The sequence below is a fragment of the Grampus griseus genome (assembly GCF_964374135.1).
Source record: "Grampus griseus genome assembly, chromosome: 15".
In the NCBI taxonomy this organism is placed as follows: domain Eukaryota; kingdom Metazoa; phylum Chordata; class Mammalia; order Artiodactyla; family Delphinidae; genus Grampus; species Grampus griseus.
In genome coordinates this window covers 79,788,214-79,804,098 of record NC_139009.1, presented here as the reverse complement: position 1 = coordinate 79,804,098, position 15,885 = coordinate 79,788,214, and the positions used below count along the sequence as shown (strand labels likewise).

Sequence of the window (15,885 nt, the reverse complement as noted above, 5' to 3'; positions counted from 1 at the left end):
TGGTCGGCCCCGTGGCTCGTGCGGACGCCGAGTGGTCAGGCCAGGCGGGTGGGCAGCGCTGCGCCCGCCCCGCCCACCCCGCTCGCCGTGGCCGCGCCGGCGCCCGTGCCCGTGACCTTACCCGCGGCCGCGCCCGCCAGCGGGTGGGAGGGCGCGGAAGGCGACATGGCGGTGCCGCGGCCCTGCGCCGAAGGCCCTTGCTGTTCCCGGCCCAGCGCGGCTCCCGGCGTGCAGCAGACGCTGGACGAGATGGACTTCGAGAGGGGTGAGGCGGGTGCGCGGCCCTACCGGCCCGGCGCCTTCCGGCGTCCCCAGGCCCCCAGGGCAGAGGAGGTGGCCGAAAACCGGGGCCCCGAGGGGGAGGCAGCCTGGGGACCTAGTCGGAGCGTTGGCGGGCGGTGGGCTCACCGCTCCCGCGTAGTGAGAGCCCGCCAGGGACCCGGCGGGAGCTCGGCATTAGAAACACCGGCTCGCCTGCAGGTCGGGAAACAGGCTTTGGTTTCAGGAACTTTCCCCAGTGGTGCGGCTGGGCCCGGCTCCTCACCTGGTGCGACCCTAGGACACCCAGCCCTGCTCCCGGGTCTGCTCCTGAGCAGCAGAGCCTGCAGCCAGGGTATTGCACCCACCCCGAGAGGATGGAGCTTCAGACCAGGGGGGCTGCGTGTGGGCACTGCAGGCGTGAGATACGACAGAGATGGCCTCGAGGCAGGCGATGTCATCCCTACCTGTGGGCTCAGCGGGGTAACTCTTTTGACCCAGACTATCCTTGCTGCTGCACTCGCCACCCGCGGCTCTGTGCACAGAGCCTGGCTCTGTCTGGTTTCTCACCGTGCGCACGGCCGACTTTGCTCCAGACGCTGCTCGCTCAGGCGTTCCAGCCAAAGCCCCCTGAGTTGTGGGACGGTTCTGAGGACTCTCGGGATTCCGCAGATGGGGTGACTGTTCACATCTTTGGCTGTGGTTTTCACTTTGCGCTGGCACCTGGCAATGTCCTGTTCTTCCTTTTGACTGTGACTGTATATTCAAACATCTTAAACAGTACTTTATCCAACACTGGTGTGTTTGCAGTGGGAAGAAGGGTGACTGTGTCTGCCCAGTCTCCTGTCCTGGTTAGACAAGCCCCTTGTCTGTCTTGCTCCCAGCGATGTCGCCAGCACCCAGCACAGTCCTTGACACAGAGGAGGTGCTCGTGTTAATATTTGTTGAACCCATGAATTTCCATTTTATAGATGAGAAAACAAGAGGTCAGGAGGCAAAGGGAGCGCTGGAAGCCCCCAGTCATTCAGTGTTATTCAGTGCTCGGGTTGTCCTTCTGCAGGAATCTGGTCTGCAGCCCTGAACGGGGACCTGGGCCGAGTGAAGTATTTAATTCAGAAGGCAGCGGACCCCAGCCAGCCCGACTCCGCCGGCTACACGGCTCTGGTGAGCTGGGGATGAGCCTCACCGGCTTCCTGCTCTCTGGGGGTGGGGAGGGGATGATGTTTGCATTTTCTCTTCTCCCACTCTTCCTCCTCTCCCAGCAGGGTTTCTGTTTAAGCATCACGTGAACCTGGGTTTTTTTAATTAGCATAAGTGCTTTGCATTAGTTATTTAACTTCGTTCTCTTAAGGATTCTGCGAGGTAGGAATGGTTATCATCCCCAGTTTACAGTGGCGGCAACTGAAGCTAGGAATGAAGGCTCACCCTGGTCACCCAGGTGCTGGAGGGGGCACCCCCCGCCGCGGTTCTGCCCCCTGACCCCGGCTCTGTTCCCCACAGCACTATGCCAGCCGCAACGGGCACTATGCCGTGTGCCAGTTCCTGCTGGAGAGCGGGGCCAAGTGTGATGCCCAGACCCACGGGGGAGCCACCGCTCTGCACCGGGCCAGCTACTGTGGGCACACGGACATCGCCCGGCTCCTGCTGTCGCACGGCTCCAATCCCAGGCTGGTGGACGACGACGGCATGACCAGTCTGCACAAGGTGGGTCCCCTCTTGGAAGTTTCACAGGTTGCAAGAACCTGTCTTCTCTCATTAGAAAAGTTATAATATGGGACTTCCCTGGCCGTCCAGTGGTTAGGACTCCGCGCTTTCACTGCTGTGGGCCCAGGTTCAATCGCTGGTCGGGGAACTAAGATCCCGCAAGGCGTGGCCAAAAATAAAAAAGTAAAAGTTATAATGCGTTCACTGTAGAAAACATGGGGAAAACGGAAAAGCATAAAGTAGAAAATTGAAATCGTTTGTAACCTCGGTGCTCACCTCTCGTCACTTTAGGATTAACGTATAATTTTCCAGCATGTCTCCTGCGCACATAAATTAGAACTAAACGTATGGCGTCATTTTCTTTTTCTTCCCCTTAATGATGTGTCCTCAATGCTTTTCCACGGAGTTTTCTGAAACTTGCACCCACTCTTGCCTATCCCTCTAGTCTGCTTTCCACGCTGTGATCGGAGTGATCATTTAATTAAATGTTTTCTGACTAGAAACACCTACCCGCTGTGAACGGTTTGAGGAGTACAGAATGTCTACCGTGGACACAAGTTTCCCTCCCCGCCCCGCCTCCCCCCCCCGCCCCCCACCCCTGGTCCCTTAGTCTTCCCTTCCCTCCCTTAAGGCATCCGCTTTTACCGATTTCTCGTGCATCTTTGAGACGCAGTTGACACATACTTACGGCCTATGTGTGCAAACCTGTTCCTCCCTTAGCCCCACTGATCTTCTCCCAGAGTGATGGTTTAAAAAGCACTTCTGACCACGCCACGCCTTCGAGTCCTTCGGAGGCTTGCTTTTACCAAGTCCTTACGCTGCTGTACAGGCCCTCTGGGGTCAGCCCCTGCCTACCTGCCAGCTTGCCCTTGCCCCGCTAGTCGTCTTCAGTTTCTTGAACCTGCTTCTCTATCACTTGCAGGCCATAGAGCACATCTCTCCCCATCCGGATGCCTCACATCACCCTTTTCCCTCTGACTAGCGTCTGTCCTTCCTTCTGGCTTGCAGCTTCTACGTCGCGCCCTCAGAGAGCCTTCCCGTTTCCTCAGAGGAGGACAGCTCTTGCACCTGGATGCCCGGAAGCACTCTGTGCTCCACTTCTGACTCTTCTCCCCCTTGAAATTCCCTGCGTGAGCTCCGTCTCACTGGAGGCAGCTGGGATTGGTCCTGTTTCCTGCTGTGGCCTCAGCACTGAGCTCAGGTGCTGAGTGAGCAGCTGGGGGTTGTTTCGTTTTGAGACCCTTGCTGGTTGGAAAGGCGGGTTGCTCGTTTCTCAGTGGTCTAAACTGGTGTTGGCTTGAGTGTTTCACTGCCACGGCTCACATGATGGGTGTTGATAGGCAGGACACTGCCATGGATGGACCTAGCTGGTGTCACCCGCACTTGCGGCATTCTCGAGAAATTGAGGGAATGCATGTGTGTGAGGAATGTGAATCGTCCCTTCCTTCCAGCTTACTTGCCTCCCTCCCTTGCTTCCTTCTGCAAACATTGGCACTTCCTTTTGCCAGAAATTATTTGGAATTCATCTTACAACTGCTCACAACACGCTATTGCCTGAGTTGAAGGAGTAAAATAGGGAATCCCAGGTCTGTACTCATCAAGATAATATTTATGCTGAATAAAGATTTAGATTCGAATTTGAGATGGTGTTTGGTACTAACATTAACTTTGATACCTTTCAGGAGCCCCCGTAGCCCTTTGTCTCTTGGGAGGAGTAGGGAATATAGTGATACAACATAGCTATTGAGAGTTCAGACTTTGAGGTCAGACAGACCTGGCTTAGAATTCCCCATGCTGCCGCATTAGCTCTGTGACCTAGGGCGAGTTACTCAACTTTTATAAGCCTCAGTTTTTTCGTCTATAAAGTGGAAATAATGATACTTCCTACCTCTGATGGTTATTATAAAAGTTAAGTAAGATAATCTCTATGTAAATCACTTAACACTTCTCTTTTGGAGGATGTAGGTTAGAAATTGACATCCAGATTGGGATCGTTGATCTCCGAGGGGACGAGGAGAAAGCTGGGTACTGGGCCTGTTTCTCTCCGCTCATTTGAAAGTTCCCAGAGGGCAGGGGCCGTGTCTGATGTGTCTTGTGCCCACGGCACCCAGCACCCTATAGACAATCTGAATGTTTGTAAAGGTGCTTAGAGATCCAAGGTTCTGTTCTTGTTCTTAATGTGCAGGCCTGGGCAAAGAAGCATGGCCACTGAGCAGAGGACACAAGGAAGAAAAGCTGAAGCTGACTGCCCAAGTGGCACCAGGGTGCCCCGCCACCCTGCAGCACGTCACTGCAGTTTGGCAGGGGTTAGGGGAAACCGGCTCAGACGGCCAGCGCCTCCATTTCCATGAGACCTTTTCTCGGACTAAAAGGGCCCCAGAAGTGGAGCAAGAAAGAACAGGGCCCAGTGGGGTACGGCTTTTGATCCGGGCCTCTCTCCCCACAGGCCGCCGAGAAGGGTCACGTGGACATTTGCTCCCTCCTCTTGCAACACAGCCCAGCCCTGAAGGCCATCCGGGACCGGAAGGCACGACTCGCCTGTGACCTGCTGCCCTGCAATAGCGACCTGCGGGACCTGCTGGCCAGCTGAGTCTCCCCGCTCCTGTCACGGGCTGCGTGTGGGGTACACGGACTAGCCCTCCAAGCCCCCGCCTCGGTCAGCGCCTGAGCTGCAGGGTGGGATCCTGAGGCTGGAGGACCCTGGAAGAGCCCCATTCTGGCCACTGGGGAAGCAAGGGTGGCGACTTGGTGGGGCTGCCAGTACTCCAGCCTGGACAGGTGACCGTATTCTAAATTAGTTCATGTGGAAACATCTCTCCGTTTGGAAAAAATAAAGTTATATCCTTACCTCATCCCACGCACAAGAATAAATTTCGAGCAAAGACCCAAATCTGAAGATACAAAAGTATGTAAGCATGAGAAGAAACTGTGGAATATGTGACAAATGAACAGCTGCTTTCTAGCCAAGTGACCTTGGTACAAGTCACTTTACCCATCTGTCCGGCGTCCTCATTTTCTTTTTTTGCCTCGCGGCACGCAGGATCTTAATTCCCCTGACCAGGGATCAAACCCGTGCCCCCTGCAGTGGAAGCACAGTCTTAACCACTGGACCGCCAGGGAAGTCCCCTGCGTCCTCATCTCTTAAGGTGGGAGTGACTACAGTGGGGCTGCCTCGGAGTCCACATGGGGGTGAGACGAGTGAATATCTGGGGAGTGCTGGGGAGGGTGCCCGGCACCGTGTGGGCAGTGTATGGGAGCTCCCACCTCTCCAGAACCTGACCAGCACTTGTGTTTATAGTAATTTCATTCATTTCAACCGTCTGATAGACTACACAGTGCTGCTGTTCGGTTGCATCGCTAATTGCTGGTGAGGTTGAACGCCTGTCTTCTGTGACCTTCCTGTCCGTACCCTTTGTCCATCTAAAATTGTTCTCTTTTTCGATTCATAGGAGTTAGTTCTGTATGCTGGATATTGATCCTTTGTTATGTATATATGTACATAATTATATCTCTTTTTTCTTTTCTCTTTGATGCTGTTCCTTGTCTTAACTGTGTTTGTTTTTATCTGTTCATGGAAATTGGTTACCGCCGGTGTGGACGGCAGTTTGGCAATATCTATTAAAATTTAATTGAACGGGGCCAATACATTGATTTCTCTGTAGGTCCCTAGAGAAATATTCATCTGTGTGCACAAAGATGTTTGCTTTTGGGTTTTTTTTTTTTTTTGCCTCACTGAGCGGTTTGCGGGATCTTCGTTCCCCGACCAAGGATCGAACCCATGCCCCCTGCAGTGGAAGCGCTGAGTCCTAACCACTGGACCGCCAGGGAAGTCCCCAAAGATGTTTATTTACAGAGGCATTTTCAAAAATTTGGATTGGAGCATGGGGTGTAACGTAAAAAAAAAAAAAAAAATGCAGAGATAACCTAGGTGTTTGCAGCAGGGGGACGGCGAGGTTCTAGCACTTTGAGTGCAGCGTATGCTAATGTGGAGAGTGCTGAGTCGTGATGACGTAAAGTATGGAGAAACATGTAGGTGCGTACACACAACACACAGGAGGAGCGTGAGGAAGCTGTGTGTTAAACTGTACCCATGGCTTCCCCGGGCTCCACGGCAAGAGTACTTAACCAAGGGTGTCCTGAGCTTCATTTGCTATGTTTGGAGTTTTTACCAGGAGTACGTTTTTTCTTTGATAAGTTATACCAGTATTAAGTTACTACCAATTAGTTTCATGTGAATACCAGGAAGTCTTCTGCTGAGAATTTCTGATGCAGCCTGTCGGTGCCCCCGCCCTCGAACGTTGGAGGAGAGGAGTCTGTGTGGCAGGCAGTGGAGTCCAGAGCTGAAGTCCTGCTTGTTCTCGTCGGTTTCCCCTCACTCTCCTCCAGGTAACCGTTTCCCTCCTCAGGACCACCGGCAAGAATCACCTTTGACAGAAACACCCTGGAGCATAAGGATGGGGTTTCTCTCAAAAGCTCGGGGCTCGGGCTTCCCCGGTGGCTCAGTGGTTGAGGGTCCACCTGCCGATGCAGGGGATGTGGGTTCGTGCCCCGGTCCGGGAGGGTCCCGCGTGCCGCGGAGCGGCTGGGCCCGTGAGCCGTGGCCGCTGGGCTTGGAAGCAGTCACCAAGAAGCCAGCTGTGGTGGGGCCCTGGGCCGCCCTGGATCCACGGTTCTCCCTCGCGCTGGCTCGTCCTGGTCATCCCTGCTCATGTTGCTCCAGGAAATCTGAGAGCTAGTGAGTAAGACTCCAGGATCCGAGTGACACGAGCAATCAGATTGCCCTTCAAAGGTCAAGGCAGAATTCAAGGAACAGCTGGGTGGAAGTCGTGCTTGGTGTCTGAGGGAGAATTAGGAAGTTTGGCTTTGGTAGCTGCAGACTGATTGCTTTGCAACTGGATTAGTGGTTAACGTTCGTACTTGGACCTGCAGCGGATCTGAACCCCACCTTCCTGGCGAAGGGCGTCTCCGTGCCCAGGTCCACCACCAGGTCCCTGGTGGGGGACGTGCATGTCGGCCGTGGGAGGCTCTTCAAGAGGCATGAGGGGCTGATGACGGGCTGGGCTTGGCTCCTGATGGTGGCCTAGCTTAATCGTCGACCTTGACCGTCACAGTGGTGAGGGAGCAGGGTGGGTGTCTGGGGAAGGAAACCACCACCAAGAGCAGCCCAGGCGGCCTGGCAACTGGCCGGGGGTTGGGAAGTCCCTCGGTCTCCTCCTGTAGCAGCCGGGAAGCGTCTCGAGGCAGAGGTCGGCCCCTTGCGTCTGTGCTTTAGGGGTCCTCTCTAGGAGTCTTTTTGCCGCGGCAGTTGGGCCGCGTCTCCCAGGGTCTCAGGCAGCCAGACCTACAGCAACGTGGCGGCTCACTTCTTTTTCTCCAGGGCATCTGCACTTAGGAGAATGGGAGCCGTTTCCCCCGGAACCTGGGCTGGTGGCCCAGCGCCCAGGATGTGTGTTTATTGGTTGAATCACTTCTGAGTAGGTGCGGGGGGGATGGCACAGGTGCAGGATGGGGGGTGTCTGAGGATGCAACTGACTCAGCTCAAAACAGCTCTTTCTCCCGCGCCCGCAGTGGGCTGTGTGCTCACACCGGTACTTTGGTGGGTGTTACGGAGCCACGGAGTTGCCTGGCGGGGGCCCGAGCCTCTGCCCTGCCCCCGCCCCCCGGCCCCCGACAGCTCTCCTATAAAAGGGCTGAGCTGCTCGGCTCTTCTCACTGGGGGCGTGACGAGCAGGGGAGGGGCCATGGACTTCGTCAGCATCCAGCAGTTGGTGAGGACGTGCAGCGGAGGCCGGGCAGTGGTCTGGGCACCCCCAGACCGTCTCAGCAGAACGCGGAGGCCAGGCAGCTCCTTTCTGGTGCCTGAGGAGGTTTTGGGAGTAGAAACCTGTAGTACTTTTCCGGCCTGTCTGCCTAGTTCTCGTGTGAGGTGGTGAGGGGCCAAGGAGCAAGAGAGAGACACGGTGAGAAAGGCGTCTGGCGATGGTAGATGAGAAAATCCTTGAGTGTAGTGGGTTTTGCCCTGGACTGTGTTGGCCAAAGAGGAACGGGAAGCGGCAGGTCACCCCGGAAGACACAAGTGTGGCTGGGTGCTGGCTGAGCTCAGTTGCGTTGATGGTCTTTGCTGGGGAAATGGTCTGGAGGGTCTGGCTGCCTTGGCTGGGGACAAGGAGGAGGGCGCTCGAGTTCCCTGGGCAGCGAGAGAAGCAGGCACACCAGTGACACTCTGGGACGTCTGTTGTGAGGGATGGGGCATGGAGGGTAGCGAGGCCCAGGGTGTCACTTTGCCCCACAAGCCCCACTGCGGGCCAGGGCCCTGCTGGCCGCAGCCCAGGACAGCCGCTGCTGGGAGGCGGGTTGCAGGGCCCAGGAAGTGTTAGGCTGCCTGAGTTTGCTTTAGAAGGGCATGGAATGTACGTGGCTAGAAGCCCTAGGCTCTGCCATCGTATCATTCCAGCCTTTTCTCTCCCCTCAACGTGCTTATTCCTCAGGGCTCCCTAGCGCTGAGTCACGGGGCTGGGGGCCAGGGGAGGAAGAAAAGAATGGACCATTGTTTGGTGGGTTCTGCCCTAAGCACAGCACTGGTAGTCATTTCATTTTTATAGCTCCAAGAGGTAAGTGCTAGTTTTACCCCATTTTATTATGAAGAAACATAGCTTCATGAAGAGCCAAAATTTGAACGTAGGAATTCAGAATTTTATCCGGGAGGCATCTCCTCTGTCCCCCCGGGCTTGGGGTCAGGTGGCAGTGTGGTGTGATCGGGTAGGAATGTAAGGACAACAACCCACGAGGGAGGCCCTGAGCTCACCTGGACACAGCCCAGCAGCATAAATAGATGCGGCGTCAGGCCCAGGCCGCAGGGTTCCTGCTGACAGGACAGAGTGAGCAGCAGTCAGCCCCCGGGCCTCGGGCGCTGCTGCAGGTGGTGAGAGCCAGCGACAAGCACGGGGGTCAGGGAGCCAGCGGGGCTCGCTCTGCCATGGAGCTTTGAGAGGGGTCAGGCCAGCTCTCAGATCCACATCCAGATCGCTCATCTCTGTACGTCAGCTCCTGGCAGGACTCCCCTGTCTGGCACAGTTGTGTTTTCTATAAGGGCTCCTCCTAATTTTTCTGATTTTTTTTTCTGTTCCTATAGGTAAGTGGAGAGAGTCGAAAGGAACGAATTGGGACGTGGACACGGAGTGTCTGATCCTGGAGGCCGAGGCCCGGGAGAGGCAGGAACTGGACGAGGAGAGGAGAGTGAGTGGCGGGGGGCAGGGGGCACGGGCAGGTGGAGCAGGGGGGCTGTGAGCCCGGGGCTCAGGGTCTGACAGCCTGGGCGCGGCGCTTCTCCTGCGGCTGGGAAGACGAGGGTTAGAACCACCAAGAGCTGCCCCAGGGTTGCCGTGGCCAGCAGCCAATGGCTGGCGTGGTCCTGTTTCTGCCTGCTTTCTGCCCCAGCATGAAAGATTCAGCAGTCCCAGAGCTAACTTGGAGAGCCTGGCTGACCTGGAAACGTTGGTTTGAAGACAAGAGAGAAAAGCGACTGAAACGCAGAGTCCCCGCCAGGGCACCCGAGCCTGAGGTCAAGGTGAGCGGGAAGGTGGGTGCGTGGGAGTGCCACACCAGGGCTGGAGTGCCTGAGCAGGAGCCCCCCGTCCCTGTGGGAGGCCTGGGGAGGAGTGACACTGCCGCCGCACAGCTGCACAGCCCGCACCAGGGGGCCCTCCGCCCCTGGCGTTTTCCACAGCTGCTGCCGGAACCAAGTACCCCAAACTGGGGGCTTAAACAACAGCTATTTATGGTCGTTTCAGAGGCTGGAAGTCCAAGATCAAGGAGTCGGCAGGCAGGGTTGATTTCTTCTGAGGCTCTGGGGGCGGATCCGTCCACACCTCTCCCCAGCTTCTGGGGTTGGTGGTGTTCCTTGGCTTGTGGCCTCATCGCCCCGATCTCTGCCTCTGAGCTCACGTGGCCTTCTCCTTGCCTGCGTGCCTGTGTCCAAAGGTCTGTCCCTTCTCAATAAGGACACCACTCGTATTGTACCAGGGCCCACCCTACTCCAGTATGACGGCATCTTAACCGATTACAGCTACAATGACCCCATTTCCAAATAAGGTCATGTACTGAGGTACTGGGGTGAGGACTACAACAATATGAACCTGTGCAGGGGGGCGGAACACAAGTCAATCCGTAACCCCGCCCCATACCTATTCAGTCAGAATCTTCTGGGGGCAAGTTTTTTTGTTGTTGTTGTTTTATAATTAATGTATTTTTGGCTGCGTTAAGTCTTCATTGCCGCGTGCTGGCTTTCTTTAGTTGCGGCAAGCGGGGGCTACTCTTCATTGCCATGCGCGGGCTTCTCATTGCGGTGGCTTCTCTTGTTGCGGAGCACGGGCTCTAGGTGCACAGGCTTCAGTAGTTGTGGCACGTGGGCTCAGTAGTTGTGGCACGTGGGCTCAGTAGTTGTGGCTCGCGGGCTCTAGAGCGCAGGCTCAGTAGTTGTGGCGCACAGGTAGTTGCTCGACGGCATGTGGGATCTTACCGGACCAGGGCTCGAACCCATGTCCCCTGCATTAGCAGGCGGGTTCTTAACCACTGCGCCATCAGGGAGGTCCTGGGGGCAAGTGTTTAAATCTACTGTTTGTATAAGCCAACAGTGCGCTGGTCCTCCGCCAGCTATTTGGAACCACTTGGCTAGACTGGTGAGGCCGTGTCCCAGAGGCCTAGTGTGGGGAGTGAGTGGATCTCGTCCTTGAACTTATCCAGCCGCAGCCCCTGGCCCAGCTGGAGCCCGTGGACCTGGAGGCATTCCTGCAGGCAGCTGCTGAGAACCAGGAGGCCCTGACTGACAAGTACCTGACAGATGGAGGGGACCCCAGTGCCCACGACAAGGTAGCGAGGGTGGGTGCAGGCATGCGGCCTTCAGCGTGGTCCAGTCAGAGCCTAGGAAACTGCAGGGCTTTTCTGTTTTATGGGGCATGGGTCCCATGATGCCTCCTGAGTCTGGAGGGAGAGGCCCTTCACACGACGGGGGAGTAAGCAGCTCTGTTCAGGGCACCAGCTGTGGGAATGGGGTTGCGGGTGGGACCTCCGGGGGTGGCTGCGCTCCCTGCAGCTAACTCCCGTCCGCAGCACGCCAGCTCCACCGCACGGCCTGGCACTGGGCCTGTCCGAAGGGTCACAGCCAGCTCGTGAACAAGCTGCTGGAGGCGGGTGCCACCGTGGACGCTCAGGACTTGGTGAGAACCAGGGAAGGGCCATCCCCACGGCAGACCCCCCGCCTGGCATCTCTGCAGGTCAGGGTTACTTTGGTGCTTTTGTTTTGCAGCCGGACAGGACCCCTGTGTTCTGGGCCTGCCGCGGAGGGCACCTGGACATCCTCAAACAGCTGCTTAACCGGGGTGCCCGGGTCAATGCCCGGGACCAGGGGAGGGCACAGGCTGCAGGGCGGCCCGATGCTCTTCCTGGGGTTGGGACACGGCCTTGCCAGCTTGGAATGGCACTGAGCCTCACTGCTCCCTTAGATCTGGGGCACGCCCCTGCACATGGCCGTGCACACCGCGACTGCCTGCAGCACCTCGTCACCTGCGGGGCCTGCGCTGACGCACAGGACAAGGTAGGCGTCTGGTTGTCCCGGGCTGGGGCGGCTCCACCCCTGGGGGCCACGACTAAGGCAGCCTGAGCTCAGCGACAGTAGCTGCTGACCTGACCCACCCTGGGAAGCGAAGGTAGGAGGACGCCGCCCCCACCTCGACAGGAAGGGGACACGGCTCTACACGAGGCAGTGCAGCCCGGCCACTGCAGAGCCCTGAAGGTGCTGCTGCTCTCCGGGGCCGGGCTGGGCGTGAGAATGCGGTGAGTAGAAGCGAGCACGTGCGGCGGGCCGCTCCGGGGAGGAGAGCGGGGACTCACCCGGCATCCTCGTGCCCAGGCTTCAGTGACCCCAGTGTAGCTGGCCCAGGACTGGCAGTCGCGCATCTGGGAAGCACTTCAGGCCCACGTGGTGCACCCCCATACCCGGTGCCGACAACAGCCGATCCTCAGGGCCACTCGCAGCCACCATTCCATCCCGTCATCTCCGCCCCCGTGCCACTCACGTGTCTCACCCGCCTGCTCCTCCCTCGGTCACGGTCACGACTCCCCGCTCAGGGCTGATTCCTCGCCTCCAGACAGCCATGTCAGACCAGCCTCCCCGGCTTCCTGTCCCAGGCTGAGCCAGTCCCCACCAGGGCGCGAGCTGGGGGCTGACGCAGAGGACCCGGGGGTGGCAGGCGGGTGCAGGAAACAAAGTGGGTCCAGACGAGGGGCAGTGGAGGAGCGTGGGGGCCCAGGGCAGAGCAGCACGGGAACAGCCTCGAGCTCCCTGGGGCCGGTGCCAGGGCTCCTCGGTGCCCACTGGTCCCCGGTCCAGGAGGTGGCTAGGCTCTGCCCTCCATCAGGGCCCTCCTGCCACCAGGTGGTGACTCGGTGCATGGCCAGCAGCAGATGCCCTTGGGTGCAGGTTTCTCCAGGGGCCTCCGTGCCTGGCCGTCTGGAGGGGGCTGCTGGACGGCTTTGAGCACCCCTGCACAGAAGGCCAGCCCCAGCCTGCTTGCCTCAGAAGCCCCAAGACCGGCGAGCTGGAGCTAATGTTTTAGGGAAACCTTGTGCCCTCTGTCGAAGGCTTCGGACAGGCCTGCCCGCTGCCCTCTGGCTGGCCATCTGGTGGCTCCCCTTGCGGGGGACGCGCCTGGGTGCTGGGGATTGCTTGCGGCCCACTCAACTTTCGGCGTGGTGGCCTGTAACCCTGCTCTGCCTCCGGCGCTGACGTCACCCCGGCCCTGGTACTAGAGTGCGCGCTCTCACCTGGCCCCTGCAGCCGCGGCCGTGCTGCTTCACCCTAACCCTCGGAGGCAGGACGTGGAGGGCTCTGAGCTCAGCTGCTCCTTTCCCTCCTCCACCGACTGGGGGTGGCCCGAGGCCCCACCTCCACACGCTCCCCTAAAGCTCCCCCCCCCCCACACTGTCCTTTCCCGGTCACACTGCATTGGTGCAGACCTGTCTGCTGTACTGCTGGCGAGCAGGGTCCTTACACGCCAGAAGGTGCATCTGAGAACAGCTCTGCCCTAAACTGAGAACCACAGGCAGAGGGCTGGGCTCCAGGATGAAGGTTAGCCTCCCTCACATAAGGAACCTGGGTTGATAGCCGTTTTGCAGCAGTTATTTCTAGTCTAACTGGTGGCCTTCTCAGGCCAAGGACAAGGCAATTTCTATTCTGTGAAAAAGCCGACAAGAGCTCCCAACAGGGGCCACACGCCCTCCCCTCACATGGGCACCTCCTGCCCTGTCCTGACAGAGCCCCGTGCACCCAGACGCTAGGGCCATGGGAGAAACAGGCGTTCAAGTCCATGGACAGGACACTTCCCATCTAGGAAATGGGGACACTTAAGTGACAGACAAAAATACCTTTTTATACGTATCAGTATTTTTTGTTCATTAAAACTGGTTGATTATCCATCACGGCCTGGTTGTTTTTTCTGGGCTGAGAGGGGCCAGTTCCTCAGAAACTCAAGCCTGATAACCATGCCGGCCTGACAGCAAGACAGGTCCCCAGGGGCAGAGCAGGTAGGCAGGGTGGTCTAGGGCTTCTCAGCCTAGACTGCCTATTAGAATCAAGAGGGAAGATTTTAAAAATCCTGATGTCCAGATGGATTAAATCAGAATCCCTAGGTTTGGACCCGGATATCAGCATTATCATACAGATAACATGCTTGTCTATGTAGGAGATCCCGGCGGCCTAGTAGTTAAGACTCCGCACTTCCACTGCGGGGGGCTGGGGGTGTGCGGGGGTGGAGCACAGGGTTGACCCCTGGTCGGGGAACTAAGATTCCGCATGCCACGCATCGCAGCCAAAAAAAAAACAAACAAAAAAACCCCACCTACAATAAGGGAGTTCCGGCAAGATCTCAGGATACAAGATAAACATACGCAAACCTTTTTTCTACATGCTAACAATGAATCTGAATACTAAAACACACAGTACCATTTGTCATTGCTAAAAAGAAAACCCACTTAGGAGTAAATCTAATAAAACATCTAAGGACCTGTATGCTGAAAACTACAAAACGCTGATGAATGACACCAAAGATTTGAATAAATGGACACGTACACATGGACTGAAAGATGCAGCTGAGTAACGATGTCAGTTCCACCCGAACTGATACACAGGTCTAACACAGTTCCTACCAAAATCCCAACAAGATTTTTCTTTGTATATGTAGACAAGATTATTCTAAAATTTAAAACTAAAACAACTCTGGAAAAGAACAAAGTGGGAGAGATCAGTCCACTTGATTTCAGGACCTATCAAATTGCTATAATAATCAAGACAGTGTGGTACCAGTGAAGAGACAGACGCATCGGTCAAAGGAACAGAACAGACAACCCAGAAATAGACACAGCAAACATGCCAAAAGATGCAAAAGTTATTCAACGGAGGAAAGATACGCTTTACAACAAATGGTGCTGAAAGAACTGGACGTCTATAGGCAAAAAAAATTTTTTAAAAGAAACGAAATGGATCACGAACTTACATACAAATTAAAACTGTAAAATTTTAGAAAAAAGACAATCTTCACAACCAAGGACTAAAGAATTCTTAGACATGACACCAAAAGCATAGTCCATAAAAGAAAATCAGTAAGTTGTAATTCACCAAAATTTTAAACTTTCGCTCTGCAAAAGAATCCTGTTAAGAGGATGAAAAAATAAGCTACAGATAAGGGAAAAAATATCTGCAAACCAAAAACCCAATAAAGCCTAGTATTTAGAATATATAAAGAATTCTCAAAACTCAGCAGTAAAAACAACAATCTAATTAGAAAATGGGCAAAAGACATGAACAGACATTTCACAAGGTGAAACAAGCACATGAAAAAATATACATTAGCCACTATGGAAATGCAAATAGAACCCACAGTGAGATAGCACGACACACCTACCAGAGTGGCTGAAACAGAAAATAGTGACAATACCAAATCCTGGAGCGGATGTGGAAAAATACTCCCACATTGCTGGTGGCGCTCTGAAAAAGTCTGGCAGTCTCTTTTAAAACTTAAATATGCAGTAACCATACGACCTGGCAATTGCACTCCTAGACATTTAGCTAAGAGAAAAGAAAACCAATGTTTACACAAGAACCTGTAATGAATGTTCATAGCAGCTTTATTTGGAATAGCCAAAAACTGGAAACCACCCAGATGTCCTTAGACAGGACAGTGAGTATATGATGGAACACCACACAGCCATCAAAAAGGAATGAGCCGTTGACACGTGCAACAGCCTGGAGGAGATTCCAGAACATCATGCTGAGTGAAAAAAGCCAGTCCCAATGGTTACATACTGTAAGACCCCATTTATACAACATTCTTGAAATGACAAAATTATAGAGATGATGGACAGATTAGTGGTTGCCAGGAATTAGGGATAGTGGCCAGAGGGGGTGGGGGGGCTCTAATAAAGGGTCTGTTGGAGGGAGATCCTAGGGAGGAACAGTTCTGTATCTAGATTGCAGTGGTGGTTACACAAATCTACATGTGATAAGATGCTATAGAACTATATGCCCACATTGCACCAGTGTCAGATTCCTGGTCTTGATACTGCACTGTAACTATGTAAGATGTAATCATTGAGGAAAACTGGGTGAAGGGTACGTGGGACCTCTATCTTTGCAACTTCCTATGAATCTGTTAATTATTTCAAAGTAACAAGTTACTTAGGAAAAAAAAAAAGCAGTAGCTCTAAATGCGACTTGGTGTCCTGGATTGGATCCTGCAACAGAAAAGGGACGTGATGGGAAATCTGATAAAAGTCCAAGTCTGTAATTGACTTAATAGTTTTGTACCCATGTTAATTTTTTAGTTTCGATAAATGCACCAAGGTTATGTGAGATATTCAGGGAAGCGGGTG

At 55.0% G+C, this 15,885-nt stretch overlaps 2 protein-coding genes across 2 annotated transcripts; both read left to right on the top strand.

The window, feature by feature from the left end:
- Positions 1-122: 122 nt before the first annotated feature.
- On the top strand, positions 123-5,971 carry ANKRD39 (ankyrin repeat domain 39). The gene is made up of 4 exons (XM_082672848.1): positions 123-265; positions 1,319-1,422; positions 1,759-1,962; positions 4,409-5,971. Exons 1-4 carry the CDS (start codon positions 166-168, stop codon positions 4,550-4,552), a joined length of 552 nt encoding a protein of 183 aa, XP_082528974.1. The 5' UTR covers positions 123-165; the 3' UTR covers positions 4,553-5,971.
- An 8-nt stretch (positions 5,972-5,979) lies between these two features.
- On the top strand, positions 5,980-13,416 carry ANKRD23 (ankyrin repeat domain 23; the record flags this gene model as incomplete). The annotated part of the gene is given in 14 exon segments (XM_082672775.1): positions 5,980-5,995; positions 6,235-6,348; positions 9,095-9,198; positions 9,400-9,462; positions 9,464-9,529; positions 10,705-10,830; positions 11,079-11,177; positions 11,267-11,371; positions 11,463-11,498; positions 11,501-11,554; positions 11,696-11,783; positions 11,786-11,793; positions 11,870-11,887; positions 11,891-13,416. Coding segments are annotated over 14 exon segments (1,503 nt in total). The 3' UTR covers positions 12,497-13,416.
- Positions 13,417-15,885: the final 2,469 nt, after the last annotated feature.

Coding starts and splice junctions, on each gene's coding strand:
- ANKRD39 (XM_082672848.1), top strand. CDS start 166: ATGGCGGTGCCGCGGCCCTGCGCCGAAGGCCCTTGCTGTTCCCGGCCC. Junction 266..1,318: donor CGAGATGGACTTCGAGAGGG/GTGAGGCGGGTG, acceptor GTCCTTCTGCAG/GAATCTGGTCTGCAGCCCTG. Junction 1,423..1,758: donor CCGCCGGCTACACGGCTCTG/GTGAGCTGGGGA, acceptor TGTTCCCCACAG/CACTATGCCAGCCGCAACGG.